Source organism: Condylura cristata, unplaced genomic scaffold (genome assembly GCF_000260355.1).
Source record: "Condylura cristata isolate star-nosed mole 26May11 unplaced genomic scaffold, ConCri1.0 scaffold00002, whole genome shotgun sequence".
Taxonomy (NCBI): Eukaryota; Metazoa; Chordata; class Mammalia; order Eulipotyphla; family Talpidae; genus Condylura; species Condylura cristata.
In genome coordinates, this window is record NW_004567103.1 from 18,722,175 (window position 1) to 18,746,199 (window position 24,025).

Below are 24,025 nucleotides of genomic sequence, written 5' to 3' on the forward strand. Positions count from 1 at the left end.
TATATATATATATATATATATAATTGTTGCCTTCATTATTCTTACCTGGTTGCCAAATCCTGACACTAGCTAGTTCTACCTTCCCAGTCCCAACAATCTGTATTTATCTTCCATGTCATTGATCAATAATCGAATTAATAAGTACTTACTTAATGTACATAAAGAGTAAAATAAATTTAATCTTCATTTACAGAGATTGAAAAAGATAAGGAAAGTTAAGAGAAACAAAGTTAACACAAATGATTAGTCCAACTCTTTCAAAAATACTGTGATTAAAAAAATAGAGTGGTGAACTTGAATCGTAAAATTTTGTTGTTATGGTCCACATTCCAGATATTCAAATTTGCCTTGACAAGGAAATTTTAATGTGTTTACTTTTAGACTAGTCTGTAAGCTATTTTTTATTCCTCTCCTACAGAAAATAAGATTACAATGCAAAAAGTTAATATGGGCTGGATTACCAAAATCCTTTAAAAAGGTGACAACTAATTCTACATTTTTTCCCAAGTAAAGTTCTAACACATTTTTTTCCCAAGATTCATTCAAGGCATTGAGAACACATCCCTGAATAGATAAACTCAAAATAATGTCATATTAAAATTTATTCTATAGACCTAGAAATAAGGTTGATTACATGCATTTAATGGTTTATATCAAAGTAATGAAGTAGAAACTTGGCTCATTCTAGGTTCTGAACAATAAACCAATAAGACCCCTTTCACACTGAGACTTTTCTGAACAGTCATCCCGCTACTACCTTAATTCCATCAGACTCCATATTTTTTTTCAGTCCGAGCTCATCCAGGGCTGAGGTGTCAGGGCCGCCACCATTCCCAACAATAGGATTAACCATGGTGAGAATCTGTCCCTTGTAGGCAGGATCAGTAATAGCTTCTGGGTATCTGGGTAAAGATGACAAAAAAAGAGCCACACAAAGTATGTAAGAAATAATGTAAAATAAATAAATAAATAAGTATAATTTACATATATGCTCTTAATTATTGAACCACTGCAAATGAGAAAACATGTTATTCAAATCCTACAAGTCTGTCTCCAGATTTTAGCAAAGGTAGCGAAATGTTATGATAGCATACAGAAATATGCTCCCCGACTGACGGATATGACAAACTGGCTCTTGTATACTAAGGCAGATCTAAGATCATTTTTATTCCCTCAATTTCTAATTTTTTAATTCTTTAATGGGATCTTAAATTTTTAGATATTGCTCTATTGAAGTTTGCAGCAGTTTTTGGAGTTGGTAAACCATCCCAGTGCAGAGAGGACTTTGCACCAATTTGGTGAAAACAGAAAAGTTTTTGCATACAAAGCTCTTGCCTACCTCTCCCTATCACCCTCTTCACCTGGCTATTCCTCTGCATCCTTGATAACAGGTAAAGGCAGAAAGGAACGTCTGCAGATACCCTGAAGATTCTCCACCAGACAAAAAGTAAATCCAAACTGACATTCAAGCAGTGCCAGTTTCTCCACAGCATGCACTGTGAAAAACTGAAAGGATGTTTTAAAGTCTTTTCTGACGCTGAAGAGGATCCTGAGTGGGTGGAGGGGTGGTGTATGTACATAGTAGCGGCCATTGCATTCACTGAACATGTAAAACAACTGAGGTCATTTCTATGAAAGAAATGCTCAACAAAGTTGATTAAAAAAAAAGCTATAAATGAGGTATATAAATTTGAGTTATTATCAAATGAGGGAAAAAATCAGTCCCACGAAAACTAACTCAAGGTATTTCTGTCTTCTAAATTCATTAAAAGATTCCAAATAACTACTTCAAACTACTAATGGATTTAGGGAGGAATGTGAGAAGTTTTATGTAATTATTTGTGGATTTGAAAATTAGAATTAAAAAAGACAAACATGCAAATATATACATTCTTCATAAATATATACATATAAAATTATACTGATATGTAGACAGATGCACACACACATATTACTCTATTCTTTTTTTAATTAATTTATTTATTCATACAGAACTGAGGTTCAGGACAGAGGTGCAGGGGTGGTGAGAGGATTCATTAGAGACAGAGTGGAGAGCAGCATAGGCTGACTGAGAAAGTACCCTGATGCTAAGGGGAGCAGAGGGTGGGTCAGGAGAGGTCTGCCATGCCACCTGGGTCACCTCCAGGGCTGGGGATCTTACTGGCACTGAAGTGGCTGCCATTAGTTTGCAGTGATGCATACTAACCCGCTGAGCCACCAGGAGGGCCTATTACTCTATTATTAATAAAAAATATTAGTTTCATAACAGCAGGGGCTATCTGTTGCTATTCCATGTATTAGAATTCACTGCAATTGAGTATTTTCTCTCTCTTCTATTTTCACACTCTGCAGAAAATGTTAAAAAAACCCTTTCCTGTGGCTTACCACTGAAAGTAGATTTAGGTGTTGAGAGGAACCAGAACTGACAACCTTGAAACCAATAAAATTCAGCTCTAGCAGGAGTCAACATAAATTCTTCGATCCCATCCAGACTTACTCCTACCAGAACTACCTTTGTCAACAGAACACTTAGTCCTACAGCTCCACAACCCCTAAGGTGAAAAAAGTGCTGTAATATTTATCCACACCTCTATCAGCTAATTTCTCAGCTGCCTTCTCACGTGTCAGGAACTGATAATTTTTTAACCAAGGCTTCTACACAATATAAATGCCATTTCTTGAAGATGAAAAACAAAATAACCTCTTTAATTATCAGCCAACTTACTGATGGAGCCATGTAATGCATGAAAGCAGTTTATGGATTGGAAAATCTGGTCTGTAGACTAACCTATTAATGGATGTCTATTTCTACATAAAAAAAAAAAAACAACTTTAATTTTACTTCCCTTTCTCCTTTCTCTACATAACAGAACTGGTCATTCCCTTTAAACATATACTTACAGTACTCTCACCAGTAAATGAATAAATACACTTGTCCTAGATAGCTTGGTTTTGGAAGCAAATTAATCCATCAGGTCCTGCTTGACTTTTGTGATGTGACAAGATTTATTACCCGTAATCTATCACAGAAAAGAAAACTCTGGTGCCCTCCATCATTCTGATCTATATTAAACAGTTGTTTGTTGGCAGGTATATTAACACAGCCAGTAATTAGTGCTGTCGAAAGCTTAAATAATTGCCTGGTGAAGCAAAACTTTACAAACAGGTTTTATACACTGTAATTTAATGTTCTCACCACTGGATCTGTTTTAAAACCACCTAATAGTCTCATTTCAAACAGAGACCCAAGAGTTTAGAGAAGAATGTACATTAATAATGCAATGGTCGCTTTATCAGTCAATACCTTAATATCAGTTAACCCATGTCTCCTTAACTTTACAATGACCACTGAATCTCCCCAAAGAATGTATCAAATATTGTCTAGAAGTTTAATCTATTGTATCCCTAATAAAACCTCTTGAAACCATTTTCTTAGACTCATATATTTTTTTAATCCCTAGCTGTAAATTTCTATCTAGTCTGCTCACTTTGTATATGTGAAAACTAGAATTCAAAAATCTAAAGTGAGTTTTTCAGTATCATATAATCTGTTATCTATAGGACTGAGACTAGAACTTCAGCTTCCTGACTCCCACATCAACAAACGAATTTGTTGGCTAGTTAAGAAAGGCTATGTGATTTCTGTAGTATCCTTATCTCTGTTGCTGTATATCTATTAGCAGACTTTTTATTGTATTAATTTTATTGGCTTAACACTGGTTTACAACACTGTGATATGACTCAGAGATAAAGGTTCACACCTCTTCAGATGTACGTTACCACACCACCCTCAACGCGTCCATAATCCTTCATGTTAGTTCACTGTCCCCTTCCCTCCATTGCTCCCTAAGGCACATCTTTTCAGTAGCCTCAGTTCTGTTAGATTTCAAGGATATGTTTTGGTTTCGTTTTAACTATTCCTTTGTTTTGTCCCTCTTTTTCCATGTGAGAGAAATCACCTGGTATTTGCTTTCTCCTTCTGGCATTTTGCTTAGTAAAATCACCTCTAGTTCCACATGTTACAGCAAATGGCAAAGCTTCATCTTTTCTTATGCTGAGTTTCATTCCACTGTGTACATGGACCACACCTGTTTTAGCAGGCAGGTCTTACTAATTTGGGTATTAACTAATAACTTTTAAAAAATATCATCTCTATGCACCTGTTCTCCCATTGTTTATGTTAAAATAATAAATGCATTTACTATTGTCCTATTTCATACTACAATCAAAAATTATGTAAAATACCCCAAGCCATTTTAGCTCCTTATTGTAGTTCATATTATATGTACCAAGTTGATTCCTAACTTCACTAATGGATGGCACTAGAGTATGTTTTTTTATCCTTTCCCTCCTACAATTTTCATCTTAGAGAAACTATTTGGAAATCTCATATAAGTTGTATCCTGACACCCTAGGTTTCTAAAATTAATTGAGTTCCTTTTTTTTTCCCAGGGGATCAGCACTGTGCTTGTTCTCCATGATTTAGAGTGACAAGAGATAGTGTCTTTTCAGAAGTAGCTGCAACAGGCCTTAAACATGCACAGTGACGTTTTAGAACAATAGACTTATGATGCAATGATTTTGAGCTTCATCTGTGAAGCTCACTCCTACCCAGTCACTCCTCTACATTGAAGAAGAATCAAACAATTACTCACCCTCCCAGACCAGTATTAAAGACCACTTCACCAGCAACAGAGGATGGATGGCCAAAAGAGTACCCTTTCATCTTCGTTCCATCTTCCAAGACAATGTGTGCTGTCTGGGCCTACAGAAACAAGTACATGAATCTTAGCAGAAGACAAAATCTGAAGCTCTGGCAGCTGGAAAAAATCCAAAGGCACAAAACACATTTATAAATACATGCACAGGTATATTTCATGAAACCTCACTGCCTAGATTTGGAGATGCCTTCCTGTTGTCACTTTTCCTAAAGAATTACTCTTTTGTTTTTTAAAAAATATTTTATTTATTTATGCATACAGAACTGGAGTATAGGAATAGAAATGCATGGGCAGTGAGAAGATTCACCAGAAACAGAGTGGGCAGCAGAACAGGCAGATCAACAAAGTACACTGCTGAGGGGAGCAGCAGGCAAGACAGGAGAGGTCTGCTGTGCCATGTGGTCACCTCCAGGCCAGGCCAGGGTTCAAACTCACACTGAAGCAGCATCAGCTAGTTTGCAGTGCTGTGTCCTAACCCATAACCTGTTGTGCCACCAGGGAGGGCTCAGGAATCATTCTCATCAGGTGTTTTGTTTTACTTGAAAGAAGAACTGAAGCATGTCAGTACATTTTCTATTCGAAGCCTACTTGTAGAATTATTGACAATCCAGACATCCTTCAATTTAGCTGAAATGTTAATGTGTTTCTCTTTTTCCTATGTGTCTATCTTTTTCCTCTTAATATTCTCTAGCTTTGTTCAAGTATAGCTTGAAGGGAAGTTCATGAGTTTGCAAAACATTGTGAATTGTACCAAATAGCTCATCATCACTCTGAGGTTTAGAGCTAGAAGGAATCACCAAGCTTATCTATCAAACTGTTCCATAGAGCTCTTGCGTTTGATAGAGCTGTCCCGAGGGCTGCTCTTCTACTCCAGCTTTATGGTCATAAAGAAGTGGAAATCTTACCACTCTGTTAGTACTTATACAAAAGCAAGCACTATGAAGCATCTAAAAATATATTTTCTGTTATTAGAGTTAACATATCTATCTCTGGTTCTCCTCCAGACTACAAGGCATCCTGACTTTAATTACTTCAGCATACTCATCTTTGAGCCATCTTCTAGAAAGTTCTTGGCAAAAGAGAGAAATTTGTCTAAAAACAAGCATCATCCACTACTCAAAAAATAAAGTCTATCATTGAAACAATTTATATCTAGCTCTTAATTTTCATAAAATTCAGGGGAGAGAAATATGCTAAACCACAGTTTGGGGTAGTGCAATTTCTCCATGCCACAAGACATCTCTAACACAAAATAATTGGAACATGACTTAAAAGAATAATCTATAAAGAAAAAATCTCTGCAACAATGACAGACATGTAAATAATAAATTGATTTTCATACTCAACATTATTTTTTAGAATTGAAGGTGGTTCTGTGATTATAATTTTGAGTGTATTAAAGCTATGCACTAAAATACTTAAGGATAAAGTAAGACAATATTTGAGATTTGCTTCAAATTATCAGGAACTGGAGGGAGGAGAATAGGGGACAGATGACATAGTTTGATCATGAGATGAAATTGTTGAAATATGGGAGATTATTGTGTAAGGGTTAAATGTGACCGTCAAAGACAGAAATATACTAATTTCATACTTATTTCCTTGACATCGCTAAAATTGTACAAACATTGTCTAATGCTTTTATAACCTGCCACCCATATACACACACACATCTTGGTACGCAACAAGAATTCAAGGAAAGATTTCTAGACCTTTGTTTCTATTTACAAAAATGCCATTAAAGCTGACATTTTAAATATCTCTCTCACCAAATGAGTTTATTGTTTTTTTAAGCAAAGGTATAATACATGGAATTCAAGTTTAAATTTCTGTGATATATTGGACAAGTGTTGTACTGTACATTTTAGATGTGTTGTATATATGAGTGTGCCCATGGGCAAAAATAAATTTGTTCTTTCTTAACACATATTATCTTCTAGATAAAGTCTTAACTATAGCAATGGGAGCAGTCTGAGATCTCATAAAGTGAAGGAAAGAAAGGAATACTTTTCTAAATAATAGATAACTTTGATAAAACCTAAAATAGCTTTATTTAATTGAACTTTATCTTAAGATTGATTTATCTTTACGTAGTTATAGTTTATCTTCTCAACCACTAAACTAAAACAAAAACTTTTGGAATTATTCAGCACAAATAATTAAGGAATGTAATTTGAGTTATGACAAGACTTCACTGAGTCAATATTCAAGTTCTGAATTTAGCTTCCATATCCATTTTTTTTAAAGATTTGTTTATTTATTCATATAGAACTGGGGTAAAAGTCAGAGACACAGACAGAGGGTGAGAGGATTCACCAGAGACAGTGGGGAGCAGAACAGGCAGATCTACGAAGTACAGTGCTGAGGGGAGCAGCGGGCGGGTCAGGAGAGGTCTGCTGCGCCATGTGGTCACCTCCGGGGCAGGTGGGGATTGAACTCATGCGAAAGTGGTTTAAGCTTCTTAGTGCTGTACTTTAACCCGCTGTGCCACCAGGGAGGGCCCTAATCTCACTTTTTTAATAACATGCTATTCTTATTTTATATTTTATTTTGTGATCTATTATTTATTTTTAATTTAAGACAAAAGTTATTGGTTTTAGGGGATAAGGGCAATAATGCTCACTATTTTTCTAAACATTATAAGCTATTCATGTGTCTGTGTGATACTTCTCAGGAGGGGTTATGTTTACTGGGAAAAAAATCCCCAGATAACTCTGACATGTTTCACCTGGTGAAATTCTTTGATCCAAAATAATGGAAATTCAATGTCAAAAAATATTTTCTACCAAAAGTATTATTTTCTGTTCTTGGGGAAGTCATCTGTAACCTACATGCTCTCACAAAATGGAAGGGTGAAGGGAATACTCTTCTAAATAGTAGATAACTTTGATAAAACCTAAAGTAACTTCATTTAATTTGGAAAAAATTAGGTATGAACTCCAAATTTTAATTGTTTTCTATCCTCATCTTAGAATTTCAAATTTTCTTATCCCAGGGTGAGACACTAATTATATCAGAGAAAGGTAAAAATTAACATAAGCAAATCCAACTCTTGTTATCCTATCCCTACAAATCTATTTGGTATTTTTATTCCTTTCTCCATGGGACTAGTTTTGTACTTTGCTTCTGTCTTTTAAAGATATATTTGAGGAGACATTTACTGTTGCCTGAAATAGTCCCTGAGATTGTGTTCAATATGTCTTTTTGCTCTTTTAATTATATTTTTTGTTCTTCTTGGCAGCTTTTATAGATCTTCCAATCCTATTTCCCACTACACATTATATTGTTCCAAGGGCTCTGTTTATTGCTTATAGTGCCTGTTATATTCCACTTAACTACACTGGCCTCCAATGGGTTTAAAATGATGAGTGTCAATTGACTTATCTATAAATTGATGGAGCAACTCTGAACAAAGTGCTATTTTTTGGAATCCCCTCTTCTAGCTAACCATTCCCCAAACACTATTTCATCCCAATGAGTCCAAAAGAAATCACCTATGTCCACAGTAAGATATTTTAGTAGCCTCAGTCCAACAGAAAGATGTCTGTGGCCTAGGAATTACCCTGTAAAATTAAGTTGTAATTTAAATTCCTATTGCCAAAGTGCTTTAGTACTTTGAATGCTGAAAGAACCAAAGAAACCTTAATAAAGAGAAGTCTGTACATTCATAAAATGCTATGAAAAGTAAAGATATGTAACTTTGAGCCTTACAAGCTCACTTCGCTCGTGCCTGCTCTCTATGTGAATATGCCACAAATCAGTTTAAACATTTAAGTCAAAACTTCTTTAGGGTCCCTTGGTACCATGTGCCAAATGCAATGCTAAACTCTGGTAATAAGGGAATGACTGTTCCTGTATCTAGATATCTGCATGAATAATAAAACAGAAAAAAAATATCTCAAAAAAAGTATCACCCAGAGCTACAAAGGTAAATAAAATATCATAATGTCCTTTGGAAGAGTTCTCTTGCATAAAATAATTCATCTTTTCTTTTCCATTCATCTTTTCTTTTCCATTCATGAAGCTTTAAGAAACGTGGAATTCTGAATTTAAATTTCAAAATTTAAACACTCCTGCAAGTCTTTGCTCAAATGTAATCCACCTGCAAGTGAGATCTACCTTGACCTCACTTAGGATGACAAGATGCCTGCCTTGCATCCTAGCTCATTAATCTTTTCTTTCATCATAGCATCCAGTGGCTTTTGATGTCAACCAGTGCCTTACTTATTATCTGTCTCATCCCACTAGAAAGTGAACTTCACATAACCAAAGGGTTGGGTCTGCTTTGTTCACATCTACATTAGTGCCTGGCACAGAGCAGACAATCATTCAGTTTGTGGGCTGAATACAGAACCACTGAGTATCAATCTAAAAAAAAAGTTGGGGATAAAAATACTGAAATGGGCCCTCCCTGGTGGCACAGCAGGTTGAAGCACAGCACTGAGAAGCTGTGAGTTCTCTTTGTGTCTTTTTGTGTCTTCCGCATGAGTTTGATCCCTGCCTGCCCCGGAGGAGACCACATGGCACGGCAGACCTCTCCTGACCGCCCGCTGCTCCTCTCAGCAGAGTACTTCGTCGATCTGCCTGTTCTGTTCCCCACTCTGTCTCTGGTGAAGCCTCTCGCCGCCCCTGCACCTCTGGCCTATACCCCAGTTCTGTATGCATAAATAAATAAATCTTTAAAAAAATACTGAAAAAAATATTGTACATTAAGTGTTTACTTTGTCGTAGGTAAGAATTTGAAACTAAGCAAACACCTGTTTTTTGATGTGCCTTCTTATTACATGTAACTAGCAGTGCATCTGTACTATCTTGAATGTAGCCTCATAATTTGTAGATAACTATGACAGTGCTTAAACTACATAACAATCTGCTTCATTCCCTATTTCATTCTGCAAATGGAGAATGATGATTTTGATGATTTTCTTAAATAGAGGGGTATAGGAAGAAATCCCTGTATTCTTCTATTTTGTTTTGGGATAATTCATACAAAAGAATCTTTTACAGCAATTATAGTTTTTATGTTATTGTTATGTATTTTTGTTGCAACAAAATCAAGTAAAAAGACTAAGCAAAATTCAGGTATTAAAAGTTATTTGGACACGGAGAGCTATTTAGTTTTGAATCACTGAACATACAACAGTGGGGAAAATGCATTATTTTTCACCTTGCTCAATTTGAAATTTGGATTAACTTGCTGCTGCCTGTCTTTTTGTTAATCATCACAGAGTGATACAAATAAGCAACAGATTCTAAGTCAGGTGAGTTTAACCTGATGAACATTGCTTCCATAGTTCTCAATAGATTCCAGTCACCACAGTGGAGGAGAAGGTGTGACTCACTTTCAATCCCAAGGTTCTGCTGTTAGTAAGACCGAACAAACACTGATTGGCTGGAAAAATGAATGAATGACCGCTGGTTTCAAAGAAACTGCATATTTATACGTTGGTTTTTCTGAGATTTACAGACTACCTTGTAATTTGCACTCCTGATTTGCTCCTGTCATGTTTTAACTATTTCTCTGCTCACAAAGGTGATAAGAGATTTATAGTTGTATTTAATGCCACATAATTTATTTCCTGGGAGACCAGGTAAGGAAATAAAGAAACCCTATTTCTAAAACTAGTCTTATAAATAAATATGTAAGTGGTGCTGCAATTCCCTTACATCATAATTAAGGTTTATTCACACTTTGGTAAAATTACCTTAGTCTGATAATGCGCTAAGCGCTCAGCAAAATCCTGCTAAATGACTAAATAATGAAATCAATGAAAGAGAAAAGCTACAAAAGAAAAAGAGCAAGCATACATGTTCTCATCCTGATACCTTTCTCATTATCTATCTTAATACTTACAGATATTAAATATTTTTTTTCATTTTACACTAAGTAGAATTTTTAATTTCTTTCACATGCCTTCATTCTGTTCTTGATTCATCAAGTTCTTGATTCATCTTATTTTCAGTTGAATTCTTTCTTAAAAGATAGATTTAGTATTTGTTTCAGTTTTTTTTAAAGATTTATTTATTTATGCCTACAGAACTGGGGTACAGACCAGAGGTGCAGGGGCAGTAAGGGGATTCACCAGAGACAGAGTGGGGAGCAGAACAGGCCAACTGACAAAGCACACTGCTGAGGGGAGCAGCAGTGGGTCAGGAGAGTCTGCCACGCCATGTGGGGCACCTCTGGGATGAGATCGAACTCATGCTGAAGAGGCTTTAACTTCTTAATGCTGTTCTTTAACCCTCCTGGGCCACCAGCGGGAGGGCCCGTATTTGTTTCATTTCTATCCTTCTCTAAAACAATCAAGGCTGTTATTATTGATGAGGCAGCACCTACTGTTAATATTGTGCATGCATGGCACTCAATGAATATTCATATAATTAATTCTGAAAACAGTAACTAAAGATAACATGCATAGTTCAAATTTTGTTTTATTTTAACCCACATAATAATCTCACAATTCATTTTATTGTTTAAATTCTAGAATAATATTTTATTTGAAGCAAATAAACATCACCATTTCTTAAGTGTGCCTTAGAGAAGTAGACTGACAATACAGTTTGGCATTGTTTTAATGAGAGCCATGAAGACATAAGGCACATTGGACATGTAGTTATCTATGCTTATGACAGTCTATGTGCAGTTACACAATGATAAGTTTCTATTATCCTAAGAATGGTATCTGATTTCAAATAGAATTATGAAACAATGTTGTAAAAATATGATTTGAGAGCACATTGCCCATGCTGAGAACTCTGCCCTGCTCCCTTCCTTAAGTCATCATTAGGAATAGCTCATAGGAATGAGTGAGGCACTATTTTGAAAGCTAGCAATGAATATTCTGATCTAATCCTCACCAAAAAACCAGAGGAAGGTAATAGTAAGCCATCCATTTCCATTTCAGTGGAGCTTAGGAAAGGTGAGCTCATAACTCTAGGAAACAGAGGAGTAGCAATTTCTGAGCATAATTAGTGTGACTTAGGATGTACAACCTTCTAATTCCTTAGGAGCAAACACAGAAAATTTCAGCTTATTCTGAGATATGTTTTATCCCCCTTTATTTTTCTAAGCATATATCTGTTTTTACTTTCCAATTTTTAAATGGGAATATGAATAGCAATTCAATCATGAATTCTGCTTAAATTTATTTATAAAGAACTTTAACTCAAAATTGTCTTGGATAAACTACAATATGCCCAGGTCAATCAAGAATTACCTTTTTGAAGCCCTCCCTGGTGGCACAGCGTGTTAAAACACAGCACTGAGCAGCTAAAGCCACTTCAGCATGAGTTCGATCTCACCCCAGAGGTGTCCCACAGGGCATGGCAGACCTCTCCTGACCCGCCTGCTGCTCCCCTCAGCATGTACTTCATCAGTCGGCCTGTTCTGCTCCCCGCTCTACCTCTGGTGAATCCTCTCACCGCTCCTGCACCTCTGGTCTGTACCCCAGTTCTGTATGCATAAATAAATAAATCTTTAAAAAAAAAAAGAATTGCCTTTCTGTAAACCTCTAAACTGTCAGACTGAAATGTAGAATCATTAATAATATCCTATAGTCTGAGAAGAAGCAGCAGGCTTGGTGAACTAAGCATACAAATTCCAAGCTCTTGAGTTCCCAATTTCTGAAGACTGTTAAGACAATAGATGCTACAGACATGGAGTAGTCCCTCTGGCTCCTTCTAAGAGGATGATGACCCTGCAAGAAGGGAGGTCAGGATACCATCTCCTGCTGTCTGACTCCTTTAGGGTCCACCTTGCCTGCAGAAAACTCTCTTGCTCCATGCCTTTCCTTCAGTACCCCATACCCACCCCGGTGACTGAGCCATCCAGGAACATGAAGATTCATACTAAACATACTTGGGGTAAAAGTGTCCTCGTGCAGGCATGATAAGCAAGGGTTTACTACAGGTTAACTAAGATTTTTGACAACTTGCATCACACTTCACTTTTTCTCCACCCAATCCTGAATCCAGAAGCTTCCCTTCATCTAAGTTGACCCCTGATAGATATCTAGTGCCCCAAATGCAAGTCAGTGTCTGCTTTCAGGAAAGCTAACTCGTGACAGACACTTAGGTGTTTGAGTCAAAGCCAATGTTATTAGTGAAGGCCACAGAGAGACTTTCACTTTGAGGAGACTAGTAAGCACATGTTCAGCATGCAACCGAGAAAAGAAAATTCAGTGAGAGAGATTTCCCTTTATCTTCTAAAAACTTCAGTTCAGCTTAAATATATGCTTAAATTGCATCTGTACTTAATAACATTATCTCCAACTCCTCAGTATTTATATTTCCCCCCACCCATGTAACTATGTCAACAAAGCACAAAAACAACCTTTCTTGTTCTCTGCCTCGTCGCTCTCCCCAAAAAAGAAAAAAAAAAAAATCCAAAGGTTTGTAATCATTAATGATAATAAGGAAAATACAAAAAAACTCTTCTTTTACCCTGAAGCATGCAGATGTGTGGATCAGGTAGCCTGTTAGGTTTCAAAAGAGTCAGAAAGTATATTTTCTTGTGAGTTGAGATGACTTTTAATGATTAAATATTTAAATTAATATTTTCCATGCCCAGCTAATGCTAAATGTTACTATTATCTGAAAATTTATAGAAGGAAGATATATTGACAATTATATTTTTTACACACATATGTTTGCATGTGTGTTCCCCGCATTCAGGTTTCCACAGAGTATTTCTATAAAAGAGTATTTCTAGAAAATCTTTCATAAACCAAAACAGCACAAAACAAAGAAGCAGTTCATATTAATTTGTTAGAAAATACCTAAGCATTTTTAAATCTAAAAATAATATACCAAATTACACATAAAAGTTAACATAACACTAACATATATAAACACAGGAATGATTTGGGAAACACACATCTTTCCAAAGTGGCCTTTGGAGAAGGAGCAATGCCAGTCCTCTTGCCTTCTGACCTCTGTTTCGTCTTTTGGTCATAAAAGCAAACATCCCAGTCAGGTGTCTTTCGCACTAGTGAAACAGGCATTAATGTAGGCCTTTTGTAAGAGATGGTATAATATAAACTCTTAAAAGCAGGGGATACGGCATATTTAATTAACCCATTTTTAATACTTCATTTTAACAATTTTATTTTCCTCTAAATTAAACTGAGTTACATACATTTCTGTAAGAACTCAATTCTTTTATGAGTTTTTACATGGGTGTTTTATTAAACTGAGAAATCTTTGGATGTTGTACTTTTTTCCCAGATTATGTTTATCGAAGTAAAGTAGGTTTATATCATTGTACCTGCTCCAGGGGTTATAATCAAACCTCTACAAAGGTACAGTGTTACATCCTGTGTATCACCAATGCCCCCATAATCTGCCACCATGTTCTACTGGACCCAATTCTCCCATATTCTCATGAAACCACTTCCTCCTCTTATTGCCTCAGTTTTTTAGTCACATTGGTTTGGTTTTTGAGCCTTTCTTTGTTTCTCTATATTCCACATATACGTGAGACCATCCAACATCTGTCTCGCTCCTTCTGACTTATTTTTCTTAGTATTATCCTATCCACTTCCTTTTTGATGGCTGGATAGTATTCCAAGGTATTATCTTGTTTTCCTAATGTTCTGTTCTTTGGCACTTTGGCATTTCCATTATTTAGCTATTATAAATAGGATTGCAATGAGCATAGGTGTACATATATTCCTTCAAATCACTTCACATAGAGATATAGGGGAGGAATTGCTGTACTTTCTAATATTTGTAAAATCTGAGTATTCTTTCATAAATTGTAAGTAGTTTTTGATGAAAACACAGTTTGCAAGGAATGTTGCAGTTACACAAAAAATTCAAATGAATTCCCTTTTTGTTGGCTTGTTTGCTATGGGTATTGGTTTTGTTCTTTACCATATAAAATATATAATCTGTTTAAAAACATGCAAAAATGTGATATTGTATGCATATTTTCCCTAAACACCTCTTCCATTCTTCGTGAAAATTTATTGTAACCCTATATTCATGGTTCTAATTTAATTTCCTAGTAAAATGATTGATTGGCTTCACTGGACCACAAATAATGACTAGGACTTTATACTTTCAGTTTGAAATCAAGTTTAAAAGAGTAGATGTTGCAAAGCATTCACCAGAAAAGAACAATGCACTACTAATAATGGAAGTCACACAGTTAAATTCTCCTTCCAAATGCTTTAAAAATGTGTCCTTGCTGTTATTACTATCAGCTAATCTAGAAGGCTTGGGTTTAGGAAATAACAGTCAAACTTCAAGCATAATTTTTAATTTATAAAAGTTCTGAGATAGCCAGATGCTTATTATTGCTATTAGTTTTTTTCCTTTCCATTAATTATTATGTTATTATAAACCATCCATTGTTGTTCATTTATTATTCCACATTCTGGCATCATTCTAGGCTAAGTTTGATGATGATGATCTTCTAAACCAGTTTTCTTTGGATCATTTCCTCAGCCTAAAATTGCTTATGGTGAGCATCTACATTAGGCTTTTGCATTCATGGAGCTTACAAGACCATGGGAGGAAGAACCAAATAGAAAACTGAAAAGCAGTATGTTTTATTACAAACACATGACAATATTTTGGTTAACATAGAAGAAATTGTCAGGTATAAATGGCATTGTGCTGAAATCTGCTACTTCCAGATTTACTAGCAGTCATAAGAAGCAAAAATTCTCGCTGATGCCTGTTTTCAAACGATAGCAAAAAAGAGGGGAAGTAAAAGAAAAAGAAATCTGATTTATTTTATATTAAGATAACATTCAATATGTAAAAGGGCTCTTGAGTAAGTAATAAAACTACGGCTGGAGAAAGGATTTGGAGTTCAGACACCACACTTGACCTTGGCCCATATTGCTTTCTTCAATCTTAGAAGCAACAGCTCTCACAGAGACAAAATGATGATGGGAAAAGACAGTGAGGGGCCTGGGGACCAATTCAATTTATAACCAAATTTGTCACATGTATTTTCACTTTTATATACAAAAAAGATATTCCTCTATCCTTGTCTTAGCTATAGCCTTACACTTCTGTGAAATAGGGAAAACAGCATTCTTTCTTCCCAAGCTAGGAAAATTCACCACTAAACATTCTGGATGTAAAAGCCTAAAACTAATTTAGCAATAAGTTCCATAAAAGATTTGAATATAAAATATTATATCTACAATAATCCCCTTAAGCTAGTACTGGAAATGAAAGTGATTTACTCTGGGAATATGACTATATTGGTGTTAAATCATTTGTCTATGTAAATTATTTGCATATTAGAAAAAGTAGAAGTCCCATGTGTTTATTTTTACTCTCGCCAAGGCCTAAAGCTACATCACATGATTATTTTCTGGCTTACCTGATGTTTCTTAGCTATTAGTTCACATCAGTACTCATCCTAAGAAATAAAATAAATCTGAACCAAGCTTTGAAAAGTAAGAAGCTTAAAGTCAGTATTTATTTAAGTTTATTTTTGCACAGATAATATGGTAAAAAGTTAAAATCTGGAAGTGTTTTTTTTTATTGGTAAATGAAATGTTATTTTTCATCCTTGGAGTGAAAATTTAAATATGAATATTTAAATTTCAGAATTACCGTACAATGTCTAGAATATTTAATGAGATTTCATTGCAGTTAAAATGGCTAATACTTAAGGATTTCAAAGTACTGTAACAGCAGCAATCAATTAAAGCTTACAACATCCTAAGTTAATAGCCTTACAACATTCTGGGTTAATATTAAGTCATCTGCCTTTGGTTAAAAATAAGCCAATGTTAGGGGGAGGAGGACATGGCAAGATTAATTTACTTAAATATTTCTATGTTCCAGACATTTATAAATAAATTAGTCAGACTCCTAAGTAATTTTTATTCTAGCTATGTTTCTCATTATAAATAAATATAGTATTTAGAAAAATTCCATTATAAAACATGTTCATAGAAGGTAGGTTGATTAACCAGCCTTAGTGACTATCTGCTACGTGGCAAATTGTTCTGAATCTGGGTGTGATCTCCAACATATAAGCTAATTTTAACTTTATGGTAATTCGTTAACATAGTTTTATACATATGGATATATTCTAGAAGAAACTTATTTAGTAAAATTTTAGTGATAGAGCAATTCTAGTGTTTTTTTTTAAAAGAACTTTACAATAACCACATCTCCCTATGAAACTTGAAAGATCAAAATATGGCATTTATTAAACTGGAGAAAAGAGAAAGACTAGAGGGACCATGAAAAGATTTTTACAGGTCAACGTCATGTAGAGCAGATGAAGTTAAGTGTAAGCTAGAGATCACTAGGATTGAGGAGTAGAGCACCAAGTCTGATCCTGACCCATGTAACTTTCTTCAGCCCACAGTCCTTGTAAAGACCCTTGAGAATATTGGTTTCATTAAGGGCATTCAGTTTGTACAGCAATTCATGAAGTTTTGAAGTGAGCTTTGACAGGACCACTGCTTCAGAGATATTACTACACTGCCAATCTTTGGTATAAGTTGGAAATATAAAGTTCTAATAAAGATATGAGGACAGAAGAGTGCTCTGTGTTCATGCAGCAATGGGACCTACTCCAGCATCAGTAAACTGGCCAAGCATAGCCAAATAGAAATGTAAGGTTCTATCACAGAGGGAAGTCTGAGGTCAATGCTAGTGTCAGTTCTTGGGCTTATTTCCAGCCAGATTCAGGGCTGGCGCGAAGTTGGGGGAGAGCGCTGTGAAGGGCACATGGAAGGAGGCACACATGGGCTGGAAATGACAGTTTCCTTCAATCCTGCATCTTAGGTGTCTGGTCTAAGCCCCTATTTGTCTGTTCTAAATGCATCACCTCAGTCTAGACCCTGTTCTAGCTTTATGGAAATGGGTTATGGATGAAAAATAAATGCATCTATTACTTAGGAGGAGGAGATATAAAAAGGGAAAGTGCATGAGCAAAAATGTTCAAAAAAGAGTCCACCCCCACCCCGAAGCCCAAGAAATAGTGTCCAACAGCATTACATAATTCTGCTCATCATCCCAAACTAGTACTATGCCTTCTCATTTGGAATTAGAAGATGGTATATTTCAAAAATTTGGATTATCACAGATGAAACTTAGTCATAAAACTTATTTATTTGTATTAAAAATCTAGTATGAAATTTATTCTTGAAAATGGGTGATAACCCTATTCCTATTTCTACCACTCATTGATATGAAGAGATTCCGAGATAATAATGAACTCAATTTCCAGTGAAAATATTTAAAGCTAATATAATATAATTAAATTATCCTAATTTTAGGATATTTTTCAGTTGCCAACTTCTAATCAGATGACCGTAACTTCTCACCATTGAGTTAAACAGATACTTCATATTGGTATCAGAATATAATATCTTGCAAAATGAAAACCTTTCAAAGGCAATGACTTCTGAGGCTTATTTAAATATAAAGTAACAGAGAAAAGGACACTTAGACTGTTAGGTTCCTGGCTTAATTGTAACAAAAGTCACTATGTTTAAATATAAGTGAATTAATGTTATATGCAGTACTTAGTGAAATTTTTTCCCATTTATAAGGAAGTTAACCTTTTCAATTTAATATCTTTGATTTCCAAACCCAATTGCAAGTAAAAATAAAACTATCCAGTTTCGATGAATTTCTGAGACTTGTGAACTCAGTTTTTAATTGTAAGTTTCATGAAGTCCATAACAATCCACATATTATCTATGTATTTCCACTTATTAATCTCCCTGGGGCAGAAGTTTTATGTTTATTTGTTAATTAACTGTTTGCTAATTAATTTATGAGGATTTTAACATGTGCATCCTGACTTATGAATTGAAGTCACGATAGTGAAAAAAAAGATTAGTTGCTACACTGTCTTGAGTCTTAATCAGTATAAGAAATCTCTTCATAAAGACAGGCTTCATATTAATACAAAAGTGAAAAAATCATTATAAGTATTTGAGAATTTTTCTCAGACCACTTGTCACTGTATTAATTTGTAGCCCATTGAAAAACAAAAAGAACTGATCTAACTCTCCACTAAGTCTTTCTACTAAAATGTATTTTTAAGTATCTAGTTTTTTTGCTTTTAAAGTATTTTATAGATCTATAGATTTTGAGCATTGATCCTGTGTGATACATACTCCTTTGAGTAAATCAAGAATCAGTTCATTATGATAGATGACAATATGTAGGTTCAGATAGAATATGTGACTTAGATTAAGTGCAGAGCATTAGTAAATACATACGATATCAGAACTCAGAAATATCTATTCCCCATCAAATGTGTTTTCTGCTCTACAACCACAAGTGGCTGAATGTAAGAATAAACACTGAGATTTTTCAATGCAATAAAAAAAAAATTAGAGGCTCTAAAACTTTCTTATTTTGTGGTTGTTGATCATGTATACCCTGGATATAAAGTTCCCTTAAAATGCAGAGTACATTGAAATTCTTCTTTTCTGGAAGTAAAATACAATCGTGTCTATTGGCAAGGTTCATGCTACAAATACTAGCCACAAACAAACATACAAGGAAGTAACACAAAAGTACAAGTACATCACTGCTGTCGTCAAACCCACTCTAACTGCCACCACAAGGAGACAAAAATATGACCTCCAAAGACTGCAAAGGCAATAGGTTCACAGGGAAAGAGAAGCACATGTAGATCTGATCACAGAAAACCTTCCGCAGGCCCTCTCTAGTGGCTCAGTAGATTGGGATGCAGCACTGCAAGCAAGTTGCAGCCTTTACAGTGCCTGTTTTATCCCCACCCTGGAGGTGACCCACATGGCACGGAGGCTCTCTCCTATCTCCCCCACTGCTCCCCTTAGCAGTGTATTTCAGTCAATCTGCCTGTTCTGCTCCCCACTCTGTTTCTGGTGAACCCTCCCACTCTCTGTTCCTCTGGCTGTACCCCAGTTCTGTATGCATAAATAAATAAATCTTTAAAAAAAAAAAAAAAAACTTCCCATGGCCCATTTACTCTCTATGAGTAGCAGTAGCTATAGCAATATATACAGCTACTCACTTTACTTCCCTTTGCTATTATATAACTATATCCTAATAGTTTTTACCATCTTTAAAATGTGATACCCACATAAAAGTAAATTTGGATAAATTTGTCTAAGAGAGTTAAGTTTTAAAAGGGAAGGTGGAAAGAAAGATAGGTAGAGGACTATTTCAAACTGAGTGATTAATAACACTAGTCCCCTTGGATTGCGGTACAGAATTTTAATTCACTATTGTGAAGTTCAAAACTTCTATTTTTCATGCCTGGCATTCCTCCATAACTCTGGTCAGTAATGATTGAGTGTGAGTAATGGCTTTTACACCATAAAATGATGGCTTATTCCTCCTACAAATTTGTCATTCTTAGCTGTGAACTTTGGCAGACCCTTAAAACTGATCTTCCACCATGAGCTAGAGGAAGTGCTTTCACAATAGTCCATCCACTAATTACACCAGTTGTAGCTATGGTTGTACAGAGCACAAATTAAGATCCTGGGGAATTGGCTCCTAATTTCAGTTTCATCTAAGCCGCTTAAAAGAATCACTCAATTGCTCAGTTTCTAGTATCTGATGAAGACAACACTTATCCCTAGCTACCCATTTTTTGTAAGAAGATATTCTAAGGGGCACAACATTGAATTCTTTAAAAATACATCAAACTCTAGGTGATACTATTTTCATTAGTATTTATTCTTTCTGAGGAATGAGTCCCCCTGATACATTACTAACATTAAACTAAACCCAAATATCTACTTTCACACTCTCATGGCTTTTACCTAGTCACTGTTTTAATGCCAGTGTGGCGCATATCTCCTTTCCAGTTCTTTTGTTACAATAAGCTGAATATAAGGACATGGTTGTTCTTGGATGTCTTAATTTTAAATGGTAGCTTGGTAGTTTCTTACTGAGGTATATGGCTCTTGGATCTTGAGCTCCTATGTGTGCTCGCTCTCTCTTTCATTCTCTCTCTCCCTTACCCACACACAAACACACACACTTCTCATTCCTTTCAATCTCCCTCTCTCTTCCTTTCCTTTTACTACTATTCCTTCCCCCACACCCACCTGTGGAAGTCATGAGAATCTGTGGACTTTACTTAACCTGCCAACATCACTCAGGGTTAAAATCACACTGAATCGTGATCTGAGCAACATTAGCAGTGGAAGCTGTAGAAACAGTTGGAACAAATTTAGTCAAACCAGTGAGATGCAAAGTAGAAGCAGAATACTCAAAACCCTCAGTCTATTTTTATATCAACAGACAGAGGTTGTTTGGGAGCTTTTTCTACTTCACATTTTATAGCACTTGCCACTACAGTAGCAATATATTTAAAGCTACTGTGATTACTTAAACTTTATATTCACTAAAGATGATTTTCATTGGCAAAGTTCCCATTGAGTTATTTCAAACTTCTCTGGTAATAAATGTCTTCACAAAATTATAGAAAAGAACAGACATTCCTAGTAGAATTCCATAATTCAGTGGTAGGGGGCTGAAAGATTATTTCTTAATTTCTCCTCCTGGATTTGCTCCTCAGTTTTAAACACTTGGAGGTACAGAACTATCAGATGATAATTGCATCAGTGTCATAATATGCAAAATAAAAACAGTGAATTTGGCTTTCTAAAAGAAAAGCTAAGAAGATAAATGGACATGCAAAGACAATGTCTACATGAAAAATCTACAAATATTAAAGCTATTTAGATATTCTTCTTCTAAAGATCTTCCCCCCCCCCGCAAAAAAAAAAAAAATGACATCTCAAAAGAGAAAGTTTTACAGTGAGCCAAAGTAGGTGCTTAACACATAACCTATTACAAGGTACCTCACACACTCCATTTTTGAACCCAAACCCAATACTGTGTAGGCTCAACGCCCAGATTAAATATTTGTCTTCTACACTGAACTCTTTTACATGTTCACAGGAATTGTGAGCTTTCATTATGTTGGGTAAAAATTTTACTTAGAGCAGATAAAAATGACCACTTACTACATCAGGATGTCCTAGAGTAAAACAAATATTTATAAATTAGCGCTTCAGAACTATTCACATCTGCATTTGCCTTGTGACACCTTTGCCTCGTGCTGCACCACACTCCAGACAATTTTAGCAGAGACAGTAAATGCAGGAATGTTACCTTGACAGAGAGGAGCCTGATGCCAGGTTTTGAGATTTTCCATTGATGCCGTGCAGTCACATTGGTAAAGCCAAAGCCAGTCTTCAGGGTCTTCACCACTTTGCAAGCTGTCAAAATCCTCGTCATTTTGTAGATGTTGAGTAGTGACTACAGTGAAATGAAATTACATATAGTTTGTGAGAATTTTGTTGTAAGAATTTGTAATTAAGGTGAAAGAAAGCTGCGGGAGTGCAGTCGTGTTTAAGACTAACTGCACAGCGATCTTTGAATTTCCATTCAGTCATTAAATGTCTTCAGCCACAGCTCCTCCTTCCCTTAACCCCTCCTCCCAAGGTAATGTCCATAGATGTTCCATGGACATGTAATACAAATTGCAACACATCAAACACTACCTTTCTCTGCTGAAATAATGCTAGTGTTGGAGAAAACTAGTCATCCATCAAAGGAATTGCTTATGCAGCTGAATAGAATGACCTAGCCATGGTGGACAATTTTAGGGATATCACTTACCTTAGAGTAGTAACTTCCTAATGATGCTAAAGATCAAAGGTTTTTATTCATGTTAGATTTGATATCTGACATTTTGGATTCCTAAAGAAACCTGAAAACTGGCCATTTTCTGCATGGACAGAGGCAATGGAACTCACATGTACTGAAAAGGACACCAGAATATTTTTCTACAAACACAGAGTAAATCTATTTTTCATTGATTTTTTTTTACTTAATAAAGCAGTATATTACATTATTTTTTGCTGCACTGTTCTGTGTTCCCAATTTTAAGGTAATTAATAATAAATAAACAACTAGAGCAAAGTAGCCTTATTTCTATCACTCTTATGTGTTAAATATGTGAGAAGTATATAAAACAATGACAAGCACAGCTTTTATGACAAGTGCTATCATTAAGTCAAAAGTTTTTATTCATCAAAATGTTACATGGAAAATTCCTAAAACTTGAGCATTCATGCTTCAACCTGAGTTAAAATTTATTCACTTAGCCTTTCAATCCCGTGATTCACTTAGCCTTTCAATCCCATGCAAAGGATGTCATTGGCTGGTTGAAACTTCACTTAAGTCATGTGGCTATGCAGGTCAGAAGCACACAGAATTATCCTTTGGTATCCTTGCAAAAGGTACCATGAAATTAAGACTCCTTTCTAGGGTTTTCCACGAAGGAAAAAAAATTACATAGAATGGCACAGAGATTGTAAACTTTATTGACCTAAGATGAATGTTAGAATTAGGAAGTAAGAGGATAGGGGTGGGAAAGAAAAAATATAGATGTTGGACATTTAGCAAGAACAGAACAAAGTTTAAGTTCAATCTTCTTCTTAATATATTTGTGTATAAATACTTGAAGTCAGCTACCTTACAGAAAACTGAAAACATTCTCAATGTTAAGCAAATGCTTAATAAAATAAGTCATGTTACAGTAGTATGTTCAAATATAAAAGATTAAATAAGAAAATAGAAAGGAAAGAATGAAGGGAAAGGGAAAGAGAGGGAGGAAAGAAGGGAAAGAAGGAGGGAGGAATCAACTTTCCTTGAGTGTATGCAATAAAATAAAAGTGTGGAATTAAGATGAGTCATGCTATTGTGAAAGAAACAAAAATACATCAAGTCTATGGGGAGTGGGGGGGAGATCAACAGACTAAAAGGATAATATCAACAGCTCAAGCACATGAAATAACATGGCATATTTTCAAAAATGCTGATAAAACCTAGATCCAGGATACAGAGTAGTAAACATGAACTATATCTTGGAAAACTTTTGAACCTTAAAATGGTGGGCCTTAATCCATAATAGTGTTCAAGATAGTGCTTTAAATAAATGTGAATTTGTCTGAAAGAAAGATTACAGAGAATTAAATGGAGAAGGATGAAACCTGCAAAAGAAAACATTAGAGAACAACATAAAAGCAGGGCTTACTTTCAGTCCAACTCTAGGTTCTAGATCAGTACTAGTCTGACCATATTTTCTGAGTGTGTGTGTGTGTGTATACAGATAGATATATAAAATATATACATAAAGTATGATGCTTGTCTTTCCTTATTAGAAACATGATTTTCCATAATTTTTACGGAAAAATATGAATTTAAGTCATATCCATGCAGTAAACTTTGTAGTACATTTTTTCTTCTTTTCCTGAGCTTTAATTAAAATTGACAGATGATATTAAGGAATCCAGATC

The 24,025-nt window shown here is 35.3% G+C and overlaps 1 protein-coding gene across 1 annotated transcript in view; it reads right to left on the reverse strand.

The window, feature by feature from the left end:
* The window catches only part of CPS1 (carbamoyl-phosphate synthase 1, mitochondrial), a 112,058-nt gene extending 89,962 nt beyond the window's left edge, over positions 1-22,096 (reverse strand). Inside the window, exons 1-3 of the mRNA XM_004674809.1 lie at positions 21,834-22,096; positions 4,656-4,765; positions 758-902 (exon numbers count right to left, since the gene is read on the reverse strand). Coding sequence (XP_004674866.1) covers positions 758-902; positions 4,656-4,765; positions 21,834-21,959 — 381 coding nt within the window. The 5' untranslated portion in view covers positions 21,960-22,096. The remainder of the gene's footprint in view (positions 1-757; positions 903-4,655; positions 4,766-21,833) is intronic.
* Between the last annotated feature and the right edge of the window lie 1,929 nt (positions 22,097-24,025).